At 36.1% G+C, this 26,260-nt stretch overlaps 1 protein-coding gene across 2 annotated transcripts in view; it reads right to left on the bottom strand.

Annotated features, from left to right (window-relative positions):
- The window catches only part of LOC149789689 (uncharacterized), a 140,671-nt gene extending 116,461 nt beyond the window's left edge, over positions 1-24,210 (bottom strand). The window contains exons 1-4 of one of the 2 annotated variants that reach the window (XM_089971705.1): positions 24,145-24,210; positions 20,519-20,673; positions 9,401-9,555; positions 4,803-4,957 (exon numbers count right to left, since the gene is read on the bottom strand). In XM_089971705.1, the coding sequence (XP_089827831.1) occupies positions 4,803-4,872 (70 nt within the window). In that variant the 5' untranslated portion in view covers positions 4,873-4,957; positions 9,401-9,555; positions 20,519-20,673; positions 24,145-24,210. Of the gene's footprint in view, positions 1-4,802; positions 4,958-9,400; positions 9,556-10,255; positions 10,338-20,518; positions 20,674-24,144 lie in introns of those variants that run through there. The other variant, XM_089971704.1, reaches the window with a different exon arrangement.
- Between the last annotated feature and the right edge of the window lie 2,050 nt (positions 24,211-26,260).

The raw sequence follows: 26,260 nt of genomic DNA, 5'->3' as shown, positions 1-26,260 counted from the left end.
AAAGACACTTACACTCTAGTATAATCGCACACGTACTCACAGATTGAAAATGAATTCATATGTTTAACTATACTGGTCAACAGCTACGTAAATGAACAATATACTATACACATGTATACACATTTTAAATATCCGAAGTCGTATATACATAGTCTGATCAATCAACCAGCCAACCACAGCCCTATGATTTGTGTTCATGCGATGGACTATAGCTAAACTACCAATCAATATCGTAATGGGTGAGGGGCTGATTTATCGGCCTAGTATGTACATACATCGAATAAAAGCATGGACATTTTATTTCTGGATACAATGATAAAGTTTTATATTGGGAGGCTTTACTATGCCATTCCAACCGATCAAGAAAGATTTTTGGGGGGGGATTATTGTTTTTTTTTTAAGAAGCAAAAACAATTTGAATTGCGCATCATCAGAGATAAGGAATTCCAAAAGGTTAGCGCTGATACAGTGAAGAACCATTATAATAGTTGGTTTTCGACCAGAGAATCTGGAGATCGTTGCTAGTTGTTGCTCGGAGATGACGCTAAGTATATGATGGTCTTAGTTCAATTAGATTAGAGATATGATTCCTGTAAAATTAAAATGGCGTTTTATGTATAGGTAACCATTGTAAATGTGAAAACAAATCATGCGAGGGAGTTATAATAGTTAGTTTCAGAACTTTTCGGGAAGCCCTTTTCTGGAGGTTATCAATTCTGGATAGAATATAATTGGATGCGTTTCGCCATATAGTTTAGCCTTAATATATCAGTGGTAATATATATCCCTGAAAAGAAAGTGCAAATGGCTGTGGAGGTCGAAATTCGACAGTAAGTTGAAGAGTAATTCTTTTGACTGCTATTACACATATATATGTAATCCATTTCAGATGTAATTATTGAATTGTTGCATCTAGGTCACATCAGTGCCGTCTAAGCAGCATTGTAGGCTCTGGGCAAAGCAATGCACTGGGGCCCCCTACCGGCACAACCCACACACATAATGATGCCCCTAGAAGCGTGAGGCCCTGGGCAACTGCCCAGTGTGCCCATGTCTTAAGACGGCACTGTGTCACATACTGTAAGAAGTGGTACAGTACATCAGACCTCAAAATTTAGCTACTACTTTTACCAATATCTCCATAATTATTCTATTATACATGTTCAAAAAGAAAATAAGCTATTCTGGGGTTTGCAACTCGACAAGAAAATGATAGTCGAGAGGTTAAATTATCTACATCTCTTCTTCTACTGCTAAATTAGATTGGTTTTTATTGATTTTTTTTTTTTTGGGGGGGGGGGGGGGGAATTATTCAATTTCCTTGTGACATAGCCCTGTGGTATCTAAGCTCCATACATCATCCAGCCCGTAAGTTCTCTGTGTCCCTATATTACAGAGAGGGAGATGGAGAGAGAGAGAGAGAGACAGAGGGAGAGAGAGAATCAATAACGAAAAAGAGACAGAAGTTAAAGTTTATTAGATGGGGGTTGGGTGGTGAAGTTATTTGTTAGTTTTGTTTTAGAGAGATACCGGAGGTGCATTATATATGTTGTTTTGTGTACAATAATATAAGATATTATTATATTAACTGCAGACAAAGGTTGAGGCGCAGCCCACGCACTGGCTAGAACCGCCCCTAAGCAGGCAAGATAACATGCCTCTTTCTTCCGGAGTTGTTTTGATCCGGTACATGCAATTTTCATTATATTTAAGTATATTAAAATATATATATATATTAGATGTAAAAGTTATTCTGAAACTTATCCAGAGACCCCCTCTTCCCCGCCCCCCCCCCCCCCCGCAGGTTAGGGATGGGCACCGGCCCGCGCACTGTATGAAACTACCACTAATGGGCGGTAAACTAGTTCCCATTTCCCACGGCGGACATCAGTTCCCCTGGACAGTTTCTAAGATAGTTCCTAGGTTTTTATTCACGTCCTGATTTTATTAATTTGGCCACATGCCAACATCGTTTTTGTTACATAGCTTGTTATTGTTGTCATCGTTTTTTTCCCCAAATTTCCCATCAAGTTATAGCAAGTTATTCCTCTCTTATCTCTTTTTTTTTTTTTTTTGCAAATTTTTATTTATACTCTAATTCTTTCATTCTTATTACCTCATATTGTGTAATTGCATGCTATTTGGTAACCGGAGCTATTTTATATCCGGGCATTTCGGGATGATCCTTATCATGTGGCGTCTAACAGCCACATCTCCCATTAAACAAACATCATGCAGATATTTCATCATCATACTTTGCATTTTCGGTGATTTTATTTCAAACCAAATGTCCCACATTCCTTCCAATCTTACTCACAAGTATTTTGTTCTAATTTGTAGTTACAGCGATGAAAGCAAATTTCAACTTGGGATTTGCAACTCGTACAGCAATGATGAAAGGAAATAATAGAAGATTTTCATGTGCGATTTCATCATCTCACATCTTTGGATTTTGTTGAAATGTTAGAAAGGTCATTTTTGGAGCTAAGCACACTGTTGTGCTCGTAAGAAAAGGTGATGATGACGATGCAATCTGGCGAGAATTTGCTGCTGCTGGTGATGTTGCTGGTAAAGTAAATATATCAAAACTCTCGCTGTCGATGCCTGTAATGACCCCATCGATCGCAGAAGAACAACGATTATTGTCATTCATAGATCAGGGTGGTAAATCATTAATATCATATTTAACAGTAACCACGGATGTTGTTCAAAGTACTGTACAGGGTTTATTTACTTGGCATATAGCATCACGGCAGGGTGTTTCTGCGGTACGATATACAGTTGTTGCACTGCAAAAAAATGGTCGAGTAGGTCATTAATATCGATCTGATATGATATTTGACAAACTGGGCGTTACCGGGGTCTCGTTGAGAATAAACGGACAATAAGAACCAGCTGAGGATATATTATTAAATTTTCAACATAATCATGTGGCGCGCGCATTTCACCGTTTAATGACGTTTATGGGACGTGATCAAAACGTAGATACCAGTTTACAAATATCATAGCTGGATTTTACAAATTTGTATCCAATATAATACTTTTCATTGGAGCATCTTGATTTATCGAAACAATCTGCTGTTGAAATATATTTCAGAGCTAATGTTCACATGAATATTGTTGGTATTCCTTACTAAAGAGCAATCATCGCGGTTATACTCAGCGATAAATCGATGTTGCCTGAAGGTGGTAGCGGTCGAATGAGAGTAGTTGATGCACCGGTAGAAACTCTTTAATTAAAGCACGAGTATTATAATAAAATGTCATATCATCACGTTAGTGTGTGATATGATTTGCATTTTTAACGTAGCTTTAAAAATTTTTCAGTCATATCGCTACGATGTCTGCAATGTGGCAGTTTATAGTGATGTCCAGCACTGGGGCATCATGCCGCAGACATGTAGCACGATGTCCCACCCAGTCACATTAACCTGACACCGGGCCGACCAGTTCTAACAATAACCTCTTAATGCTGAGCGCCAAGCGAGGCAGCTGTAAGTACCATTGTTATAAGTCTTTGGTATGACTCGGCCGGGGATCGAACCCACGACATCCCGCATCCGAGGCGGACGCGCTAACCACTAGGCAACCGGAGCGGTCATCACATTAGTGTTAGTCTGACTCCTGGTCAGATTAATAAACTTCAATCGGATTTAGCAATAAAATGTGTTTCCACGATAACGCTAAAGCACGATCAAATAACGGGTGGTCATTATAAGATATCGCTGACAGAACGGCAACTTAACCACTTCAGCAAGGCCAAACAATCAAAAAAGGGTATTAAACTCAGTCTTTCTGCGGCCTCGATCAAAGACACAATTACAACAGGTGGTACTTTTCCACTTCTCGCAGCTATTTCAGCGTGGATAGCATAAGCGTCAGGCGCAGTTGGAACCGCTGCCGGAATGGCATTAAAAAAAGCAGCAGGACATGGCCTAAGATTACTGGGATTTCGTCGTTAACTATTCCAGCGTCAAATATTTGATTTAAATGCTTTGAAGACAATAGAGACTATAAACTGGGATATATATATATATATATATATATATATATATATATATATATATATATATATATATATAAAGAGAGAGAGAGATAGATAGATCACATATAACTTGATTGATGATTAGAGTGTCCGCCTCAGGTGCGGAAGGTCGTGGGTTCGCTTGCCGGTCGAGTTATACCAAAAACCTGTAAAATTGATACTAACATATAAAGTAGCATCATTTATTGGTGATGTGTGCTTTCTCGTGAGGGAAGATGGGCTCGTGTGTGCAGGCAGGGCGAAGTGTGCCATTTACCCTCGGACCTGGGTTCGAATCTCCGTAGAAGATGAATTAAGATTTATCTAACCTGTATGCTCGTATTATTCTTCTCTGATAGCACTTTCCTTTCTGTATGGTGTATATTTATAACTCTCTCTTTCCCCCTCTCTCCCCCGTCTCTCTCTCTCTCTCTTTATCTCTCTCTCTGTCTCTGTCTCTCTCTGTCTCTCTCTCTCTCTCTGTCTAGATATATATGAAATCTGATCTGATCTGCTGGAGATACATGTGTTAAATGCGTTTATGAACTTTGGATTTCACGACTCAAGATTATATGTGACCAGGTCATTGTGACGAACACTAGCCCTGGTTGACGGTGGGAGATATGGGGCGATTATTCAATCTCTAACTTCTGAACATGTCGATATACTAAAACGTACATAATAGGCTATTTATCAACAAGGAGAATAAGAAAGTGTATATATCAATGGATTACTAAAGAGCAAATGGGATTTTATATGTAACATATAGATCACTTACTATCTTCAAGTGTCAAAGCCCCAACTATGACTAGATCCCTGACAAGTTTGTTCTGTCCTCCTGTTGCCATGGCGTCGGTGTAATGTGCTTCAAGGGTTATATAATGCAAGTGGAGGGAGTTGTCACCCTAACGTTATGCTGACACGAGGATTTGGCTGCAAAAAATATGTATATAGCAAAATACTAGCCTTATCTATATAATGTACGTAACTATCATAACTGTATAAGCATTATATTTAATCAATGCCATGCATATCACTACCATTAAATGCATAAATAATTGAAGAGATAGCATTCGGTATTTATGTCATGGACATGGCTATCATTAAATTTATAAATCATTGAAGAGATATCAGGTTGTATGCATGTTATAGACATAACTACCATTAAATGTATAAATCATTGAAGAGATATCAGGTTGTATGCATGTTATTGACATAACTACCATTAAATGTATAAATCATTGAAGAGATATCAGGTTGTATGCATGTCATGGACATCACTATCATTAAATTTATGATCATTAAATTTATAAATCATTGAAGAGATATCAGGTTGTATGCATGTCATGGACATCACTATCATTAAATTTATGATCATTAAATTTATAAATCATTGAAGAGATGTCAGGTTGCATCCATGTTATAGACATGACTACCATTAAATGTATAAATCATTGAAGAGATATCAGGTTGTATGCATGTCATGGACATCACTATCATTAAATTTATGATCATTAAATTTATAAATCATTGAAGAGATATCAGGTTGTATGCATGTCATGGACATCACTATCATTAAATTTATGATCATTAAATTTATAAATCATTGAAGAGATGTCAGGTTGCATCCATGTTATAGACATGACTACCATTAAATGTATAAATCATTGAAGAGATATCAGGTTGTATGCATGTCAATGGACATAACTACCACTAAATGTATCAATCGTTAAAGAGACATCATCCTGTGTCCATGTCAGGTACATAAGTATATTGTGGATGGAGATGTGAATAATGGGTGTAAATACTGTGAATTATTGCTGTTAAAGAAGCATCATCTAACGTTACTGACCTCACAATCACAGGATATGACGTACAAGTGATAATTTACATCATAATCTCACTCGTTAAAAATGAACAATTTTCTGTATATTAAATGACCTAGGTGTGAGTTAAATATTATTTAATACATGAACACCTGTCTCAGTTTGATCGTACAACTGCGCATCTAGGTTTAAAAAATGTTAAAACTATGTGAATTCAATTACCAATGTATCATTGCTGCACAACCCTTGAATGTTTTAGTCACCATGACATGAGTAAATCTTAAACTCTGCACAATCAGTACAACGTTATTCCAATTTGATACATTGCTTCAATATTTCAAGCAATTGTGAACACAGGTAACATGAATATGTTTTGGTGTGATGCTATTGCAAATACATATAGTCTTATAATAGTAAATAGTAGACTGATACTTACAAAATATTGATACATGTCTTGAAATATATGTTTCCAAAGCTAACTAGTCTGTATTATCTGTAACGATCGTACTTGTCTCTAAGCAAGACTTGTTATCATACACAGAACCAGCCAATCATTGCATGACAACAAGCTATGTTAATAATAGTTGACATTATTTGGCTAGACTTTGCCATGTACCGACAAATAATACAATGACTATTCAATAAAATTCAACGACTTTAGTTACGACATGCATATGTTCCTCAAGTTTACCTGGGCAAACAATAAGGCTGATATAGAGATTAAATCTAACAAATAAATTCAAATATCGACGGTCAGTATATATATATATATATATATATATATATATATATATATATATATATATATATATATATATATATATATAAGTCTATCCAGTCCTACCGCTAATATGATTCCTATAACCCATTGGGATTTCAATTGCCTGCCCCTTTTTATTGTTTATTTTTTATATAAAAAAATAGAGACCCTCCCTGTTTCAATTTTTGCCTGTTCCATTTCCATAGATCCATCAGGTCGGGACCCTTTTAAAATAGGGTCCTGACCCTGTTCCATTTCCCCTTGACGCTCAACAGACCCACCCTGTTCAATTTCCCTTGACGCTATACAGTCCCATATTCCCATGTTAAATTCCCTTGACGCTATACAGTCCCAGGGGTTTTTGTCCATGTTAAATTTACATAGACGCTATATCGTCCCAGGGTGGTTAATGTTAAATTTACATAAACGCTATATCGTCATAGGGTAGTTTTTAATGATCAGTCGCATTGACGCTATATCGTCCCACTTTACTACTATTGTCTCACATTCTTGACCATTGCGTAATCAACACTGTATTGTGTTGTCAACGAAAAGACAATGCTACATTTATCGCAGTACATATGAAACAATATTGTTCATAAAGTATTACAATAATTTTGGAGTAAATGTTAACGAATATAAACAGAATATTATCATTACAAATTATTTTCGTTGTAGCACTTTAACACAAAGCAAGTTATTTAGTGAATGATTTAGTAGACAAATGATTTATTTGTGAACTTGTGAACATAATCATCATAGATTTTCAGAAACAGTAAAACCCCATCATAATCTCTACACCTTTTGTTTCCATATCAGAGTTTCCACGGGTATCATCACCTGTATAAATTTAAATGTTTGATACTTTGCAGTCAATGCAACGAAGCGAAAAATAAACATTAGTAAACGTCTTCTGCTTACAGTGGGTGTGACATCCATAGCTTTGCAGTGCAGTAACTTCTAAAATATGTTGTCATACAGCCACACCCATCCAACTCTATCCCCTCGACAAATGAGTAACTAAACAAATTGTTTTATTATGCATACGAAATGCTTCCTACAGATATGTATGTCTGTAAAATTACGGGAAGACTTAAGTAATATACAGGCAATTATTATTATTTATTTTTAAATTTTATAAAATAAATAATATTTCAAAATATTTTTAATCGTACTATTATCCTGCCTTAAACAAAACAAAATCTTATTTATAATATTAATTCGTTTGAACATAAAAATATGTCGATACAACGAAATATTAATTCGTTATTGTCCTTAATTGAACCATGAGTGTTAGAATCAATACGATATTGGGGTGGGGATGATTTAATCCATGGTGTTTCCATAGGTTTGTACAGGTGACAATACAGTTTCATCGACCCATTTTCTGAGAGACTCAGTGCTTATAATTGCTAATTTCATCGAAGTTAATATTTGACTTCTCTCCATGAAGTGTCATCTAAGTTTTATTTTTTTTTTGATAGTAGAAATCTTTATTGAGTAATCTCTTTTATCGTTAAAATATGGCCCTATAAAGTATTTTCTTTTTCCACAATGTCAATTAGCTACAAATCCAGGTTTAAGTTTTCTGAAGTCAATAAAAAATATAAGCTGGGATATATATATATATATATATATATATATATATATATATATATATATATATATATATATATATAAATATATATCACAGATAACCTAGTTGTTGGAGTGTCCGCCTCGCGTGCAGGAGGTCGTGGGTACGATCCCCGGCCGAGTCATACCAAAAACCTGTACAAATGGTACTAACAGCTGCCTTGCTTGGCGCTCAGCATTAATATATCAGTTTTAGGACTGTTCCGCCAGGTGTCAGGATGATATTACTAGGTAAGACATCATGCCAAGTGCTAGACATCACTACAAACTGCCAAACTGCAGGCATCGTAGCGATATGACTGAAAATTTTTAAAGCTACATTAAAATCCAAATAATTCTCTCTCTCTCTCTCTCTCTCTCTCTCTCTCTCTCTCTCTCTCTCTCTCTCAGTAAAACCAATAGACTTATTGACAAACAGAGAAAAAGAGATGAACAATAATAGAATCTTAAAATCAGCTGGGTTATACACCTCATCCTAACCTCCTTGGTTTATATATATATATATATATATATATATATATATATATATATATATATATATATATATATATATATATATATATATATATATACTATAATAGCATCATTTTTGGTGATGTGTGCTTTGTCGTGAGGGGAGATGGGCTTGTGCGTGCAGGCAGGGCGAAGGGTGCCATTTACCCACGAATCTGGGTTCAAATCTCCGTAGAGGATGAATTAAGAATTATCGAACCTGTATGATCGTATTCTTCTTCTCTGACAGCACTTTCCTTTCTGTCTGGTGTATATTTATAGCTCTCTCTCTCTCTCTCTCTCTCTCTCTCTCTCTCTCTATATATATATATATATATATATATATATATATATATATATATATATATATATATATATATCGAATATGATCTGATCTGCTGGAGATACATGTGTTAAATGCGTTTACGAACTTTGGATTTGACGACTCAAGATTATATGTGACCAGTTCATTGTGACGGACACTTGCCCTGGTTGACGGTGGGAGGATATGGGGCGATTATTCAACCTCTAACTTCTACACATGTCGATATAATAACATGTACATAATAGGCTATTTATCAACATGGATAAGAAGAAAGTGTATATATCAATGGATTACTAAAGAGCAAATGGGATTCTATATGTAACATATAGATCACTTACTGTCTTCAAGTGTCAAATCCCCAACTTTGACCAGATCCCTGACAAGTTTTTCCTCTCCTCCTGTTGCCATGGCGTCGGTTTAATGTTCTTCAAGGGTTATATAGTGCAAGTGGAGGGAGTTGTCACCCTAACGTTATGCTGACACGAGGATTTGGCTACAAAATATAAATAGCGAAATACTAGCCTGATCTATGTCATGTACGTAACTACCATAAAAGGTTATACATAACTGTATACACATTAGCTTTTATCCATCCCATGCATATCACTACCATTAAATGTATAAATCACTGAAGAGATATCATCATGTGACCATGTCAGGTATATAAGTATATTGTGGATTGGGAAGTTAATAATGGGTGTAAATTCTGTGATACAAGGGGTGGGGTGGGTGTAAATAATGTGAATAATTGCTGTTATAGAAGATTCATCTAATGTAACTGACCTCACAATCACAGGATATGACGTACAAGTGGTATTTTACATTATAATTTCACTCATTCAAAATGAACAACTATGTGTGCATTAAATGACCTAGGTGTGGGTTAAATGTTGTTTAATACGTGAACATTTGTCTCTATTTGATCGTACGACTGTGCATCTAGGTTTAAAAAATGTTAAAACTCTGTGAATTCAATTACCAATGTATCATTACTGCACAACTCTTGAATGTTTTAGTGACCTTGACATGAGTAAACCTACATCTCAACACAATCAGTACAACGTTATTCCAATTTCATACATTGATTCAATACGAGTTCAATCAATTGTGAACACAGGTAACATAAATGTGTTGTGTGATGATATTGCAAATACATATAGTCTTATAATAGTAAATAGTAGACTGATACTTACAAAATATTGATACTTCCCTTAAAATGCAAGTTTCCCAAGCTAACTAGACTGTTTCTCTGTAACGATCCTACATGTCTCTAAGCAAAGTCTTGTTATCATACACAGAACCAACCAATCATTGCATGACAACAAGCTATGTTAATAATAGTTGATCTTATTTGGCTAGACTTTGGCGTGTACTGACAAATAATACAATGACTATTCAAGAACATTCAATTGACTTTAGTTACGACATTACCTAGGCATACAATATGGCTGATATAGAGATTAAATCTAATAAATACATTCCAATATCGACGTTCAGTACTGGCAAGCAGGTATCTCAGCACACACACACACACACACACACACACACACATACAGTATATATATATATATATATATATATATATATATATATATATATATATATATATATATATATATATATATATATCCAGTCCTACCGCTAATCGGATTGCTCGAACCCATTGGGATTACCACAATTAAATTAATCTTCCTATTCAGTACTTGTAACACAAATGTAAATTAGTCTATTCAGTCACTACTAACACAACTAAAAATGATTACTGGTACGTTTGGTATTACTGCTGCTGCTACTACTACTGCTACCCGGCTGTTACTTCTACCTCTGTATTGTTAATACTACTATTGCTACCGTACAGCTTTTCCGACTTCTTTACTACTACTACTACTGCTACTGCTACTTTTGTACTATTACTCCTACTACCGTACTCCTGCGTCTTAACTACTACTACCACTACTTCTGTGGCATTTATACTACTACTACTGCTGCTCCTCTACTGGCATTGCAACTACTGCTACTGTTACTACTATTGTACTGCTACTCCCCCTCATACTACTGGCATCACTACATCTTCTTCTAGTGGGGTTTAACGCCATATTTCAGCACACGATATGCTATACATAAAGGCCAGTATTCATGGTGGAGGAAGAACCCGGGAAAACCCCGGAAAGAACCACCGACCCAAGAGAAGCTACTGGCAAGCTGTCTCATATACCCACATTGGCTGAATCCGAGACTCCAACCGGCGCAGACTGAGGAGAGGTGGCAGTGATCAGTAACGGAGTGCGCTTTAGACCATTAGGCCATTCGGGGCCCCACTACTACTCGTACTACTACTACCACTGTACTGCTACACTTCCTCATACTACTACTGCTCCTCTACTGGCATTGCTACTAATATTACTACTACTGCTAGTACTACTATTACTACTACAAATACTAATATTACTACTATTACCTACTACTACTACTACTACCACTAATAACGCTACTACTACTAATACATCTGTGGTGTTAATACTACTGCTCCTGCTACTATAACAGTATTGCTACTCCCACTACTGTACTGGTATTACTACAAAAGTATTGCTACTCCCACTGCTGTACTGTTACTACTACAACAGTATTGCTACTCCCACTACTGTACTGTTACTACTACAATATTATTGCTACTCCTGCATCTGAACTACTACTTATAGTTATGCTACTAATACTGCTCTTCTACTGGCATTGCTACTTTTGATACTGTTACTATTCTGTACTGCTACTCCTTCCCATACTACTACTACTCTTCTACTGGCATTACTACTACTACTACTACTATTAGTGGGGTTTAACGCCATTTTTCAGCACACGATATGCTATACATAAAGGCCAGAATTAATGGTGGAGGAAGAACCCTGGCAAATCCCGGAAAGAACCACCGACCCACGAGGAGCTACTGGCAAGCTGTCTCACATACCCACATTGGCTGAATCAGAGACTCCAACCGGCGCAGACTGAGGTGACATGGCAGTGATCCGCAACGGAGTGCGCTTTAGACCACTCGGCCACTATGGGCCCCACTACTACTAGTACTAATACTATCACTGTACTGCTACTCTTCCTCATACTACTGCTGCTCCTCTACTGGCATTGCTACTACTACTGCTACTGGTACTACTACTACTGCTACTACTAGTACTACTATTACTACTACTATTACTACTACCAATAATAATAGTACTACTAATAATATTACCTACTACTACTACTAATGATACTACTGCTACCTCCGTAGTGTCAATAATACTGCCCCTGTTACTTAAACAGTATTGCTGCTCCCACTTCTGTATTGTTACTACTACAACAGTATTGCTACTCCCACTACTGAGTTGTTACTACTACACCAGTATTGCTACTCCCACTTCTGTATTGTGAATACTACAACAGTATTGCTACACTCACTACTATACTGTTACTACTACAACATTATTGCTACTCCCACTACTGTACTGTTACTACTACAACAGTATTGCTACTCCCACTACTGTACTGTTACTACTACAATAGTATTGCTACTCCCACTACTGTACTGTTACTACTACAACAGTATTGCTACTCCCACTACTGTACTGTTACTACTACAATAGTATTGCTACTCCCACTACGGTACTGTTACTACTACAACAGTATTGCTACACCCACTACTATACTGTTACTACTACAATAGTATTGCTACTCCCACTACTGTACTGTTACTACTACAACAGTATTGCTACTCCCACTACTGTACTGTTACTACTACAACATTATTGCTACTCCCACTACGGTACTGTCACTACTGCAACATTATTGCTACTCCCACTACTGTACTGTTACTACTACAATAGTATTGCTACTCCCACTACGGTACTGTTACTACTACAACAGTATTGCTACACCCACTACTATACTGTTACTACTACAATAGTATTGCTACTCCCACTACTGTACTGTTACTACTACAACAGTATTGCTACTCCCACTACTGTACTGTTACTACTACAACATTATTGCTACTCCCACTACTGTACTGTTACTACTACAACATTATTGCTACTCCCACTACTGTACTGTTACTACTACAACAGTATTGCTACTCCCACTACTGTACTGTTACTACTACAATAGTATTGCTACTCCCACTACTGTACTGTTACTACTACAACAGTATTGCTACTCCCACTACTGTACTGTTACTACTACAACAGTATTGCTACACCCACTACTATACTGTTACTACTACAATAGTATTGCTACTCCCACTACTGTACTGTTACTACTACAACAGTATTGCTACTCCCACTACTGTACTGTTACTACTACAACATTATTGCTACTCCCACTACGGTACTGTCACTACTACAACATTATTGATACTCCCACTACTGTACTGTTACTACTACAATAGTATTGCTACTCCCACTACGGTACTGTTACTACTACAACAGTATTGCTACACCCACTACTATACTGTTACTACTACAACAGTATTGCTACTCCCACTACTGTACTGTTACTACTACAACATTATTGCTACTCCCACTACTATACTGTTACTACTACAACAGTATTGCTACTCCCACTACTGTACTGTTACTACTACAACATTATTGCTACTCCCACTACTGTACTGTTACTACTACAACAGTATTGCTACACCCACTACTATACTGTTACTACTACAACAGTATTGCTACTCCCACTACTGTACTGTTACTACTACAACATTATTGATACTCCCACTACTATACTGTTACTACTACAACAGTATTGCTACTCCCACTACTGTACTGTTACTACTACAACATTATTGCTACTCCCACTACTATACTGTTACTACTACAACAGTATTGCTACTCCCACTACTGTACTGTTACTACTACAACATTATTGCTACTCCCACTACTGTACTGTTACTACTACAACAGTATTGCTACTCCCACTACTGTACTGTTACTACTACAACATTATTGCTACTCCCACTACTGTACTGTTACTACTACAACAGTATTGCTACTCCCACTACGGTACTGTCACTACTACAACTACCAATTTTATTCACGAGGAAAGCCGTTGTTTCTCTTGCCACGACACCCAACCCCACCCTATCACGTTTGTCTGTAAGTTTACGCTGTTAGAGACCCACAGGCAACATTTTCAGGTTAGAAATTATACATTGATGAATAAGACAATGTTTTTCAAAAATATGTTTACTATTTCGACAGCTTAATTCCGTCATGCAAAAGGATGCGATACGACCTAACAACGAAATATATGTGGTTAGATTCTTGCTAAGGTTGATTGTTTTGTTTAAAAATTAATTCAAATTGAAAATGTCGACTGGTACTAAAATAAAAGACACATTTAAGATACACTCCTCATACCACACGCATCAAGTTCACTAAGAAGCATAGTTAAATATGCAAATACTTGCATATGCAATTGACAAAGATCATTATGCGGTTACCGAAACCGCGTGACCCAGTTACTATGTGCAAAGTAATACAAAGAAGAAAACAGGACCATGGTGTATAGGGTATAACGGTACCAACTGTACAACCCCAAGTGGGTGCAGATTAAAATATTCAGAAATAAACGTAAAATCTAGCGGTGAATCGTGCATTAGGTTAGAATTGTACTTTTTATCAGGCTTAAAAGTTAAGGTTCCTGGCAGCATATGAGATTGTGTTAATTCATATTTAAATCATATTCTGTAATGTTTAAAGATTTTTACAAATGTGGTACACATCTTTGAAGATGCAACCGTTGTGACAGGATAACTGGTACCCCTGTTTAGTCCCAGCATAGCTATCTCTCTTAAATGCGGTGAAGTATCTGGTTTTGTATTCGTCAAACTGACACTATACCTTTGTTCTCTATGACTGTGTATGACGTGCATTCAGAAATGGATCGAAAGCATATTTATTTCACTAAATATTAGCATTAATGTATATGAAAAAACAATTGGTACCGTGATACCACGTAGATATATCTACTACAAGAAAGGGTGGCCTTCACCTGTGCACAACTCCAGATGATGGAAAATGAAGACAATCCGATATAAACTCCCTATGGACATTGAGGTGGGCACATTGCAAACGTTTCTGATCAAGGTCAGAAATTTTAGACACATCCAATATATATATATATATATATATATATATATATATATATATATATATATATATATATATATATATATATATATATATATATATATATAAAGTTTATAAAGAAATTAAAAACAGTTATATATAGATTTACAAACTATTCTTACTTACCTTTTAATACTAGATGACACATTTAATTCTCTTACCTTTAACAAAAGTTTTTTTTGACAGTTTGGACAACAAAAACTTATCTTGACCTCAAACCTGCCCTTACAGAAAGGTTCATGAAAGTTATGTTGACCTGAGACCCGAGACTTGACAGTTAGAGCTAGGTCCATGAAAGTTCTAAGTGACAACACCAAGCCATGATGTACCGCGATTCTAAGTTGTTTTGTCTTTCATTACATTAAATGTTTTGCAGGTTACAATGACAAACAAATATGGGTCGAACTAAACGAATGTTGATTCCATCAAGACTAGTTTTAAACATGACGGTATAACTTGGGCACTTTGACCTACTTTTCAGGCTACAGTGACTTTCCTGGTTGTGCACCTTGAACAGCCCTGCCATGCAGTGGACTATAATTTTTAGTGTTAAAAAAATATTGACCTGAATATACTTTGTATACAATAAATCTCAAACAAAAGTCATACATGTCTTTTGTGAGCAAATATATAATTATTTGCATTGGTCTCTACAACATTCGTCATTGCAAGCAAGAGACCCTCCATTTGAATAACGTCAAAATATAACTTTTAAATGCTCTATCAATGTTCACGGATCCACTAATGCCAAAAATACAATTTAAACCTTCAATCAATGGACACTTATCCACTAACGACAAAAATAAATTCTTAGGTACTTTGAGTGACTGTGCTTTTGTTTTATATCGATCGTAACTATTTATCGAGTTCAGACTTGGCCACAGTGTAAAAGTATACATGTCAGATTTGAAATGCCTTGGTTACCAATATTAAGCTCTTAAAAAAAAAACTTACATCCATACTTGGGATCTGGATGTCTTTCTAGTGACATAATTCGTCCAAATAAAATAAGTTATTTCCGTTTAATATAAAACCGTTTTGCAAGCAGTTCATATAGATACCGCTCCGACACCAAGATGTCACCGATAACGTGATCAATAAACTAATATCATTATATCACTACTACTAATACTACTATCATCAAGTGATTTGTTGCCTTTCCCGAAATAGGATACTATTATTAGTAACTGCACCATCAGACCAATACTACAATCATCAGATCACTAATACGACAACCATCATCATATGACTACTACTACACCTACTATACAACTTCTACTACCACCATCATATCACTAGAACTACCACCGTAACGTCATCTGCTGCTGCTTTATTTTATTGCAGAAGTAGCAGTTTTATACTGTGAAGTTTAAAACAAATGTGTTTTGCTACAAGTTTGTTTGAAGCAAAACTGTGGGGGTAAACACCTGTATTATATAAAATAAAGACCTCAATACTCAATATATACAGTTCAGACATAGCTAATGTAAAATAAAACCCCACAATATCTCAAGGACAGGGACAGCTAACACAAACAATAAAACAACGCAGTATCTACAGTTCAGAAACAGCTAATGTAAACTATCGAAAGTCTTTATCTTCGTTTGAAACAAGTTTGTACGCTTCATGGTTTCAATAACCAGTTTAACTTTAGTCATCTTCTTTAAGCTCGGCCTTGTCTTTGGTAGACATTTTTCTATGCGCATGTTGATGGTGTGATTAGACACGCGCTTTAAGCTGGGCCTAGCCATTGGTAGACATATCTTTTAATGCGTTTGAGCAGCAGGGAGGCTGAGCGGACCACTTTTTTAAAGCAAAAATAAAGCTTCCTACACAGGGTAAAAATATACAAGCAATAATAATGCTAAATGCAAGGACGCTGATGGTTGATGTTGAACCAGAAACATTAGAAAATATTGCCGTTGATTCGAAAAAAATGAAAGATTATTTAAAACCAATATATAATATTAACCCTTATTACTGGCCTGCTATTGTGCATTTTGCTCACAAAACTTTAGGGTACCGTGCAAATAATCCAGAGTTTATTAAATTTTTTAATAGAGTACATACAATAAGGGTACAGCGGCGTCAACAATCTCAACCTAATGCAACCAACATGTAACGGTTTTAAAGGAGGTAATCTTGTTTGTCTTGATACTATCCTCAACGACATATCGCGGCTAGAAGTTCTCGTAGGAGGAGCACGTGCTGGAAACAACTCACCAGAAATAATCAATGAAGCAGCTGATATTTGTCGACGATTATTTCAAGGTGGTATCATTTATATTGGCGATTACCGAGAACTCATTGATGAACTTGTTGATGATTATGGTGATTAAATCACTATGATTAGATAAATGACAAATAGAACAATATAATCATACAGAGAAGTCAGCGTAGACCCATGATGGTCAGAGCAGTAAAACTCACGATTACCAGTTTATAGAGCGTATTACGGAGATGGACTTGGCGATGTTGTTCAGGGATTATTTAGAAGGATGGCTCCAAAAGTAACACCCGTTGCAAAACAATTATCAATGAAAGCTTTGGATATTGTTCGTGAAAAAGCTCCTGCTGCAATCGTCAACGTTGCTGGTAAGGCGTTCTCGGCAGTCAAAGAAAGACTATCGAGATTAATACGACGAAAACCAGTGACGGTTTTACCGTCCACTGAAGATATGCCTGCAAATGTCAGTAAACTAATAAATGAAGCAGCAACTAAAAACTAGCAGCGTTGATAGATCAAGAATCTGATGAAATACAAAAAAAAATATTATCGTACATTTAATAGCAGGGAGTGGACTTCGTACTCGCTCGACAAAGTTAGCGCGGCGTTGATTTAAATCAAGGAGTAATATAATAAAATGTTTAAACATACGTCAGGCCCAGCATTTGACATGGATGAACCGATCATCAAAGACGAATCAGTACGTAATTATCAATTTTATTCCTATGACGCAATACAGCAAAATCAACGCGGAAGAATAGAACTTCAAGTTCACGATACAAGTAGGTCTGTTCTTACATTGCGAGGCATTTATTGAAGTAGAAGGTGAGCTTGTAACTAATGTTGTGGCTAATACACCGTACGCTGAAAATTTGAGAGTTGGTTTTGTTGATAATGGAATTATGGCATTGTCTGATATATGATCGATGGAAGAAATATTGAATCGATTCAAAGGGATGTCGATGTTGCTACAACAATAATTGGTCTAGCGAGATAATCTGATGATTATACAAGATCAGCCGGTCCATCAATGATGTTTGCTACAGATATTATGAACAACGCTGATCATGTTCAATATACTAAAATAAGGACCCCACGAGACACTTCAGCTGCCGATCAACCAGTTGATTTTTGGACATGCACCTAGACCAGCTGCTGCTTTTGATATTTTATGGGAAGTTAATACAAGTTAAAACTTAGGATTTGCAACTCGATTAGCAGCCTTGTCAGGAGAACGTACAAGTTTTTCATGTGCGATTCCATTATCGCACATCTTCAGATTTTGTAGAAATGTTAGAAAGGTCATCTTTGGAGCTAAGCACACTGTTGTACAAATAAGAAAATGTGATGATAATGGTGCAGTTTGGCGAGATGCTGGTGTTGCTGATGCTGGTAAAGAAAGCATAACAATGCTCTCATGGTGGATGCCTGTAATGACCCCATCGATCACGGAAGAACAACGACTATTGTCATTCATGGATCAAGGAGGTAAATCATTACTATGATGGTCAACAGTAACCACGGATGCTGTTTGATGTAATGTTAACGGTTTATTTAGTTGGTAAATATCATCACAGCATGACCTTTTTGCTCCACGACATATATTTGTTGCACTGCAAAATATTAATCGCTCCGGTAATCAAGAACGTTCCCATATGACATTTGTCAAACTGTGCAATGTACGCAAAATATATCCTTGCTGAGCCTGATTTGATTTTCCAAGATCATTTTGATAACTGCCATCGATTGCATCACAAACAAGATCAATCGCGATCTATTAAATATTAAATCTTGGACAGGGGCATTTATCGAAATATACACAGAATTAAAAAACTGGAATATTATTTTCTTTGATTCAACAAAGAACTGTTGATACATCAATAAGGTGCTGCCCAAATAACATTTTATTACTAAGACATATTTTTTAATGATTGGATTATTCCTTGATTATTTTCGGAATTGATTCGTAAAACCGTAAGTTCTTTTCCCCATTTTTATATTGTTTTTCAAAGAAAATTAATTATTTGTTAAATATTGCAAAGGTTGTTGTTTTCACTATGTCCTTGTTACGTTTTGCAAGAACCTAATCACGTAACAATATATATATGCCCGCAAATGTCAATATATATATGGGTGTGTGTGTTTTTGTAAGATATGTTACAGCCTACAACGAACTAGCTGGAGATCAATGTGTTAAATGCGTTTATGAACCTCGGATTGCACAATTCAAGAGTGTGTTTGACCAATCCACATCATCGTCCCTAGCAAAGGTTTGATAACCCTATCTCAAGATAGAGTCATCGGAACCTTGGCTAGCGAAGGTGAGTCGATATCGACGGTTTGTTACCCTGGTTGACGGTTGCCCGAGAGGGGTGAGTAGTCAGTAAATCTCTAGCCATCTCTAACTATTATACATGTCAGAATAATATATACTATTTTGGATACAACCCACGGTTGATGGTTTGGTGGGTGGGAGATTACTCCACCTCTAGCTCTAACCATGTCAACATAATATATTCTTGTTCCGGATAATAATCCTAGTTGACAGTGGGGTGGGTTAGGCAGTTACTGAACCTTTAAGTTCTAATCATATCAAAATATAGCGTGTTTTATATTATTCATATATAAATCTAAATATATTGGTAATCGAACCTTATTTGACCTAGTAATATGAGGCGCCATTTTACCTTTTGTACCTTATTGTATAATATTATATTTACCTTGTGATATCATTTTATTTTACTTTTGCTTGTGATAAATAAAAATATTAATAATGATAAAAGAGTGCAATTTATGACAACACTGTAGACTTTTGACTGAATTATACGGGATTTCGATGACAGCATTTATCTGACGCACGATTTTGCAAATTATGTTATTGGAGAGTTTAACTAGAATGTTACATTATCCTCAAGGTAATTGTATGTGAACAAAATGAGACTTTTCAGTTTAGCTGTTTGTCAGTTGAAACATACAAATAAAAAGTTTTATTCTTTTGACGTCTAATTTCCAATTTGTTAAGAACGCACGTATATAAAGTCTGACTTTACCTTGTGCCAGAGACAAACACATCTTTCTTGGAATGCTCTATCATCAACAAATTCACCGCCATCGTTACCAGTATTATTTGTGTTGATAATTTGTATGCTCCATAAGAACAGCTTCTAGATAGAGATCATCCAGAGAAAGGTCATCTGAACATCGTCTGTGCGAGTAAAAGAATACATAGATGTTTGACACTTTTCTTACAAAATATAATATCTCTGTACAGGGCAGATATGTTGGTACTATACATAAAGGTAAATAATATTATAAGCTCTGTACAAACAAAACATAACATTGTGGTAGTAAGATTGCCTGCCAACAGTGACACAATAATGTTCCTACCTGTCACCGCGCAGTTACAATCCCTATCGGTCGGTTCATATTGCATATGAATACACACTACGTAGCCACATACTACACTGAACAAAGAGAGTGGGGTCAGTTATCAATCTTTGTTATAAGAGAAAAAAGAATACATTCATTTCTTATGATACGAATTTTGTCTTTGGGTTCTTTCTTGGTATATTCAATATTTGTATGACTGATACACTATATGATTTGACGCTTTAAAACGAAATAAAAATGTTAATTTTAAATGCAAGTTTTATGTATAACCATTATGCTACGTCATCGTACATAAACCTGTACAATAGATGTCATTGTGTATAATCAGTTGACTATGCCATCTTACAAAAATCCAGTACAACAGGTGTCATGGTGGAAGGGTACACGCATTACCAATGAAAAGACTTGCACTGCGGTCAGTTGGTATATCAAATTACCAAAACCTCAGCACATGGTTATATATTACAGTTTTAGGTTGCTTAGTAATTTCATGTTTAGGCTTAGCCAGCTCTGATGCGTTTCCCACTGGCTATTTTATTGCTATTTCACATGGCCTTTTTTGTCTTTCCTTTCTAATAAATGCATTAAAAGCATATGTATGCAGGGTATGAACATATTTGCTGACATATTCCATTATGTATGCCCGACGTTAGGTAACAAATTAGCATGAAACTACGACTGAAATTCAAAGTTTTCACTTACATATTCGAATAAGGATGTCAGACTTATGTAATGAAAACTCTGAAAAATATGAAATTATTAACTGTCATATTTCATTAGGTTTGTCAGGCCTTATGAAACAAATGAGTATTTAAAAAATACTGACATTGTCCACCAAGTAAGGAATATATTACAATTATCAGTATGCAGAGTATGATAATATTCACTTTTAACTTATAAATCACTTACTGTCTTTTAATGTCAAAGCCCCAACATTGACAAGAGTGTGACCAACTTTTTCCTCTCCTCCTGTGGCCATTTTATATTTTTATATGACTGTGTTTCAGGGTTATTAACTCCAGTTGAAATGAGCTTTCAATCTAACACAATGCGTACATGATGACTGGGCCGCAAATATTACGACAGGAATATACAAGCGGTATCCATGTTCTATCCTTAACTAATATTTAGTTTATGAATTATTGTACAAATATCAGCTCGCTCGTAAAATAAAATATCTATACAAATAAAATCGCATAAAAATATTGCTGTGTAAAGAGCTTATCAAAGCTGCAAATACGTACACCGCTTTTTACATGCAAAATGTAATAATCTTTAAATTCCCTAGTCATATTAGAGGTTTTGTGTGATCCTAGTGGTGTTATGTTATCTTAGTGATTTTTTGCCACTGTATAGGTGTTGTGTGATCTTAGTAGCTTTGTACCATCTTAAAGATGTTGTGTGATCTTAGTGGTTTTATGTGATCTTATAGGTGGTATGTGATCTTAGTGATATTGTGCCACCTTAGACGTGTTGTGTAATCGTAGTGGTTTTGTGTGATCTTAGAGGTGGTGTGAGATCTTAGTAATGTTGTGTGATCTTAGATGTTTTGTGTGATATTAGTGGTTGTGTGTTATCTTAGAGGTATATTGCCAGCGCAGAGTTGGCACGTTATCTTAGTGGTTTTGTGTAATCTTAGTAGTTTTATGTGGTCTTAGAAGTGGTGTGTGATCATAGAGGTGTTGTTTGATCTTAGTGATGTTGTGCAATATTAGAGCGGTTGTGTGATCATGGTGTTTTTGCGTGATCTTTCAGGTGTTTTGTGATCTTAGTAGTTTCGTGTGATCATAGATGTGTAGTGTCATCGTAGAGCTGTCATGTGATCTTAGTGGGGATTTTAAGAGGGGTTGTGTGATCTTGGTCGTTTTGTGTGATATTGGTAGTTTTATGTGGTCTTAGAATTGGTGTGTGATCTTATAGGTGTTGTTTGATCTATGTGAGTTTTGTGTAACCCTAGGGATATTGTGTGATCTTAGTGGCTTTATGGGATCTGAGTGGTTTTGTGAGATCTTAGTAGTTTTATGTGATCCTAGAGGTTTAGTTGATCTTAGAGGTCTTGTGTGATAATAACGATTTTGTACATCTTAGTGTAGCTAATGATTACAATGATCGGACGCAACATTGTGCCTTTGTGTTTGGGGAGTTATTGGTTAATGTTAATAGGTGTGGAGTTTGTGGTGAGTATAAATACGGTAGATGTGGAGTCAGAGGTGGGAAAATACTATAGATTTGGAGTTAGTGGGTGTAAATGATGTGGATGGGGAGATCAGTTTTAGAGGTAAATTCTAAATTATATTAGTTAATTAGTGGTGGGTGTGACTAATGTAGATGAGCAGTTAATGGAATGTGTAAATACAATGAACATGGAGTTAATGGTGGGTGAAATTGCTGTGGATGGGGAGTTAGTAGTGGGTTTGAATACTGTAAATGGGGAGTTGGTGTTGGGTTCAAAAACTATAGATATGAGGTAGTGGTGTTTGTAAATAATTTAGATGGTGTGTGTTTGTGTCATTTGGAATTTTAACGTAGATTTAACAGCTTTACAGTCATATCGCTACGATGTCTGCAGTGTGACATTTTATAGTGATGTCTAGCACTGGGGCATCATGCCGCAAACATGTAGCATGATGTCCCACCCAGTCACATTATCCTTACACAAGGCCGACCAGCCCAAACACTAACCTCTTAATGCTGAGCGCCAAGCCAGGCAGCTGTTAGTACCATTTCTTAAAGTCCTTGGTATGACAGGGCCGGGGTTCTAACCCACGACCTCCCGCTTCCGAGGCGGACACTCTAACCTCTAGGCCACCGGATCGATAGATTGGGTGTTAGTGGTGAGTATAATAATAGTGGAGGATAGCAATCCCTGTACATACCAGTAATGATTTCTTTTAAAAAATCTTCATCTACTCTTATTGACCTCACAGTCACAGGTAATGATGTGTATATAATATTTTTATTTTATATAATCGCATTTGCTAAATATAAACAACTTTCTGCGCATTAAATGACCTAGGTGAGGGTTAACTGTGATTTAATATTTGAACATTTGGCTCACTGAGACTGTACAGCTCTCTGTATCAGCAACAAATGTTTGCAAATTTAAAAACTCTGTGAATTTAATTGCCGATGTATTATCAACTGTACAACTCTCAGAGAGTGTTTTGTGACCTTGATTTGAATAGATGTAGGACTCTGCACATTCGGTAACACGTTATTCCATTTTCATGCATTGACTCAATATGAATGCATATTTCATAAATGTAAATGGTAGACTGATACTTACAGAATATATATATAAATCCCTTAAAATGCAACTTCCGTAAGTAAACCAGACAGTATTCTCTTTAATGATTGTACTTGTCTCCTTGCAACGTCTTGTTATCATGCACAAAACCAACTAATCATTGGTGACAACAAGCTACGTTATTAAGTGTTGACATTATCCAGCAAGCTTTTGGCGTGTGCAAACAAATACTACAGTGGATATTCAAATGGATTTAGTTACTACCACAGGAGCTCGTATCGTTGCTTACAATTTACCTGTCATACATGTAGTTATTATATAGTACATGTATGACAGGTAAATTGTAAGCAACGATACAAGCCCCTGTGGTTAAAACATGAATATATCGTTCTTCAGGTTTACATGACCAAACAATATGGCTGATGGAGAAAATAAATATGATAAATAAATTTAAAAAAAAAAAACGGAAATGTGAAGTGCTGGCATGCAAGTATCCATGTGCAACAGTAGTTACCGAAGTATATTGGTCTATGTTTCTGACAAGTTAGTTACATAAATATGTAGCTCAGGAGAGTGGTGTATTTTGGGGTGTGGAATTTTAATGTAGCTTTAACGCCTTTAGTCATATCGCAACGATATCTGCATTGTGGCAGTCTATAGTGATATTTATCACTGGGGCATCATGCCCTGTGGCAGTTTATAGTGACGTCTAGCACTGGGGCATCATGCCCTGTAGCAGTTTATAGTGATGTCTAGCACTGGGGCATCATGATGCAGACATGTAGCAGCTGCTAGTGACAGGCAGCTGCTAAGTACCATTTTTTATAATCAAATGGTTTGATTCTGATGGGGTTCGAACCCGCGACAACCGACATCGAGGCACTGGAGCCGTCTAGCTAGCTCATACTCATCATGTTTACTACTACTATCACCACCACTGCGACTACTATTACAACCGTACTGCTACTCCGACTTTTATAAACTTATTACTACTAATAAAATTATTATATTACCGCTGCTGCTGCTACTACTAATACTACTGTTTCTACTTCAGCTACTAATACTACTAGCACCGTATAATACTCATATACTCTTACTACTACCAGTACCGTACTGCTATAATACTCACACACTCTTACTGCTACTACCACTACTACTATTACCGTACTGCTATAATATGCATATACTCTTAATACTACTACCACTACTACTATTACCGTACTGCTATAATATGCATATACTCTTAATACTACTACCACTACTACTATTACCGTACTGCTATAATATGCATATACTCTTACTGCTACTACCACTACTACTATTACCGTACTGCTATAATACTCACACACTCTTACTGCTACTACCACTACTACTATTACCGTACTGCTATAATACTCACACACTCTTACTGCTACTACCACTACTACTATTACCGTACTGCTATAATACTCACATACTCTTACTGCTACTACCACTACTACTATTACCGTACTGCTATAATACTCACACACTCTTACTGCTACTACCACTACTACTATTACTGTACTGCTATAATATGCATATACTCTTAATACTACTACCACTACTACTATTACCGTACTGCTATAATACTCACATACTCTTACTACTACTACTAATACCGTATTGTTATAATAATCATATACTCTTACTACTGCTACTACTAATACTACCACTACTATTACTGCTACTACTGGTACCGTACTGCTATAATACTCATATACTCTTACTATTACTATCTTACTGCTGCTACTACTACTAGAAGCATTGTTATCCCTACGTCTGAAATATTAATAAAACTACTATTCTTACCAATACGCACTGATATCCCTACGTCTGAAATATTACTACTACTACTATTACTAACACTAACGTACTGATATCCCTACGTCTGAAATATTACTACTACTACTATTACTACCACTACCGTACTGATATCCCTACGTATGAAATATTACTACTACTACTATTACTACCACTGCGTACTGATATCCCTACGTCTGAAATATTACTACTACTACTATTACTACCACTGCGTACTGATATCCCTACGTCTGAAATATTACTACTACTACTATTACTACCACTACCGTACTGATATCCCTACGTCTGAAATATTACTACTACTACTATTACT

Source organism: Sinohyriopsis cumingii, chromosome 10 (genome assembly GCF_028554795.1).
Source record: "Sinohyriopsis cumingii isolate HCF-2022 chromosome 10, ASM2855479v2, whole genome shotgun sequence".
Lineage (NCBI taxonomy): Eukaryota > Metazoa > Mollusca > Bivalvia > Unionida > Unionidae > Sinohyriopsis > Sinohyriopsis cumingii.
Note: the sequence above shows the minus strand (reverse complement) of the source record. Positions and strands in the feature narration are given on the sequence as shown.